This window comes from Sesamum indicum, linkage group LG3, assembly GCF_000512975.1.
Source record: "Sesamum indicum cultivar Zhongzhi No. 13 linkage group LG3, S_indicum_v1.0, whole genome shotgun sequence".
In the NCBI taxonomy this organism is placed as follows: Eukaryota; Viridiplantae; Streptophyta; class Magnoliopsida; order Lamiales; family Pedaliaceae; genus Sesamum; species Sesamum indicum.
Genome location: NC_026147.1, coordinates 20,282,207 through 20,285,921, shown reverse-complemented (window position 1 = coordinate 20,285,921; position 3,715 = coordinate 20,282,207). Strand labels below are relative to the sequence as shown.

General features: G+C 38.1%; 1 protein-coding gene across 1 annotated transcript; it reads right to left on the bottom strand.

The window, feature by feature from the left end:
* On the bottom strand, nt 864-2,759 carry LOC105158942 (ethylene-responsive transcription factor RAP2-13). The gene has a single exon (XM_011075859.2). It carries the CDS (start codon nt 2,158-2,160, stop codon nt 1,168-1,170), a length of 993 nt encoding a protein of 330 aa, XP_011074161.1. The 5' UTR covers nt 2,161-2,759; the 3' UTR covers nt 864-1,167.

Here is a 3,715-nt window from a genome sequence, read left to right as displayed (position 1 = left end):
TATCCATATTATAAACAATTTGATTATTGAATAATAGGATCAATTATAATTTCGTTAATCTTTATACTATAATTAAAAATGTAAATAAATACATGAGACGGCCAATTAATAAATTGAAGTTTGCTTTCCCCTTTATTGTTGGTCTTTGTTGTGAGATGATTTAATTTATTATTTTAATTTACAGAACATATTAGTGAATAAAAATATTTTAAAAAATTATAAAAAATATATAAAATTATAATTTATAATTCAAAAGAGTTGAATTCACCAAAAAAGTTGGATGAGAACTTAGAAAGGTAACGGCATTAGCTTGTGGTTAGAACAAACATTAAAATCATAAGGTATTTGTAATTTTTCAACCAACAAAGCTTTTTATAAATGTCAAACCTCAAGAGAGATAGTTGTAACTTACTTTTAAAAATAAGTGAAAAAGCTAGACTAAATTTAAAAGGGTAAATACAACAACCTCTCTTGATGTTTGTTTTAATTACAAATACCCGTCGTTGTTTGAAAAATTAAAAATACTCTCCTGATGTTTGATGAAATTTTGCAATCCTTATATGGAGGTATGAAATTGTTAATTTTGGTCTTACTGTATTTTTTTTGTTTTTTAAAAACAAACTAAAAACTTATAAAAAAAATTGAAAGAAGCTAGACTAAACTAAAAATCCTTATAATTTACCCAAAAAATTATCATTAAATTTTAAAATATCCTCTTTATATCATTTCTCCAAATCCAAATCAAGCCTAAATGACTCGACTCGTGTGCTTGAATAATCTGGGATTAATTTACATTAATTTTAATAAAAAGAATGAATTTATATGCTTGATTATGAAATTTCTCCAAATGAGTGAGACAAACATGATAATTAATACTTAACATAATTGCTCAATATAAACATAAGAAAATTACAAGTCAAATATTAATCCCCCTAGCAGCCATGTAAAAAACCAGCTACCTAGGAAGATATATACAACATCCTTCAACCATACTAACCTACCCACCTAAGACCACCAACGATATAAAATTAAAATTCGACCCCTGCAAATGCCTAAAATTTCATTGCAGTAGCCCCAATTACTTATCAACAAACACTACATATGAGAGTAGACTGCTACTAGACCAAAAACTTCATTTTGCAGAAAAAGACCTCAACTTTCACGAAATTATAATGCATCCCAATCGATCTCATAAGATGGATACTTCGGCAACGAGCCCATCTCCCATCCGGGCTGCTCCTCCTCCGCGAACTCTGGGAACGTTAGATCCGAGACGGGCGACGACGACCCGCCGGACCCATCGCTCTCAGACTCGGACATCTTACAGTTCTTTTCCTCCGCTGCCGCCGCCGCCGCCGCCTTTTTCGACCTCGAGTTCTTGCCTTTCTTGGCGTCGATGCTCTTGCCCTGCGCCAGAGTCTGGCAAATCGCCTCGAGTTTGGCGTCCACACTGGCATGGAGGGGCTTGTATTCCCCGAACTCTCCGCCAATGTGGGACCCGTTGTGGCGGAGGTGCGGGAAATTGAGCCTGGCGAAGTCTCCTCTCAGCTTGTACGCCGCTTTATCGTAGGCCAGCGCCGCCTCCTCCGCGGTGTCGAAGGTGCCCAACCACAGCCGGGTCCGGTTCTTGGGCAGCCGGATCTCGGCCACCCACTTGCCCCAGTGCCGTTGCCGCACACCCCTGTACAGCTTGGTGGGCTTTGGAGGCGAGCCCACTTGCTTCATGGGGACGGGCCTGGGCCCAAGAAAGCTATTCCTTGGGGCCATCGAATACTGTGCCTGGAACTGGCCTGACACCATCTGGGCCTGGATGTCCTGGATCTGAGCAGAAGACAACTGGTTAAGCCCAACAGATGTAGGCAGCTGGCCCAACCCATACGAATAGTCATGGGCTGATGAGGCCTGGTACATACTGGGCTCAACCTGGGTGGAAGGATAGTAAGAATTGTAGGAAAAGGAAGTGGAGGTGGAAGAAGGGGGGGTGGAAATAGAAAAATAGTGGTCATGAGCAGAAGGGAAAGAAGAGGGAAGATTGGAAGAAGAAGAATGGGGTGGGGAAGAAGCACTTTTCATAAAAGGTTCAAGCACTTCCATGAGTTCACCACCCCCAAGGGGATCTACAACAGGTGAGCTACTCCAAAAATCCATTGTAGCTGCCATTCTAATAATAATTCAAATTACTTTTTTTTTAAAAAAAAAGGACCTGTTTCTAAGTAAAATTCAAGAACAGGTGAAAGCTTAAATCAAGAAAATATGAAATAAAATCGAAAATTTTTCCTTTTTTTTTTTTGTTTTTCTTGGATTTAAATAGGTTTAAAATAGACAACCCTTTAAATCCTCAACCAAAAAAAGAAAATGGAGATCTGAAGTTGAGGGAACAACTAATAAGCCCTCAAATAAATCAGAAAAAAAGAAAAAAGAAACAAATTGAGATCTCGATCTGAAAACACCTGATGAAGACGATGATGATGATCCTGATCTAAGTTTGCTTGGTATTCATGATGATGATCATGACTCGGTAAACAAAATCTCGGAACAGCAACAGCTTCGAAAATCAGATGGTTCGCAGAAGGGGATCAAGAGAAGCGGGGTGGATCAGAGGGGGGAAAATTGAAGAACAAAAGATCGAAAGCAAGAACAACCACTCTTTTTTTACACTCTCTCTCTCTCTAGAAAGACTTGTGAAGTGTGTGCAAGTGAGAGAAGAAGAAGAAATGTGTGTGTGAATTATCTCTCTCTATCTCACTTTTCTGTGGCGATGGCCACTCCACCTGGGGCTTTATATAATGGGTCATGGATGCCAGCCCATAGGATTATTTCTCCTAACCCACCTCGTAATTGGCGATTTCCACACCCTTAACGGGGGTTGTCGGTTTTTGCAGACGTAGGTATCGGTCAAGTGGGTGGGGTGTAGCCAATGGAAGAATGACACGCGTGGTGCCACCGACAGGTGGCTGTTGCTTAAAGGGACAAGTGCCTGTGGGCTGTAAATGATTCTTTTGTCCGGTTTGAGAAAAACGTGCGTCCGCGTTCACACCGTCAGTCACCAGCGACTGTTCGACGTTGCTTCCCTTGTCGTTTTCACCTTTCATTTCTCTTGAAAAGAATGAAGCGCAAATCTTACATTTCACATTTCCTTTTTCATCTCCAAGGAAATGGACACTTTTACCCCTCTCCTCGAAGCCAATTTCACGACTTTTGTAAATCATTTCGGGTTAATTTTGACAAAAGAAATTCACCCGAAAATAATTATATATAACATACGTGTGCAAGAAATCCTCCTTATTTTTTCTAAAAAAATACTCATGTGTTTTTTAAATTTATATTGAATTTTATTTTTATTATAAGAATCCGATGTATTTATTAAAATTACCAAGTTTGAGATTTTGTAGTAAAATGTGCTGCATGTAATTCTTTTTTAATGAAAATTTCCACCAAAAAGTGATTTGATATAACAAATTAAAACCAACAAAAAGGATAAATGACATAATACAAAAACAACCAAAATGCGGAGGACAAAATATTCTTTCATCCTATATTTTATATACATATTTGATGTGGCGAGGTTTTATTAAGGGATAAAATCGAAAATTTTACCACAGTACAATCACATACCAGGTGAAGTGCTATTTTCGAGAAGGGTCCTTTTACAAAAAAAATAGTCAAATCAATGAATAGTGTTTCCCTTAAAAAATTAATATATTTGGTATCTATA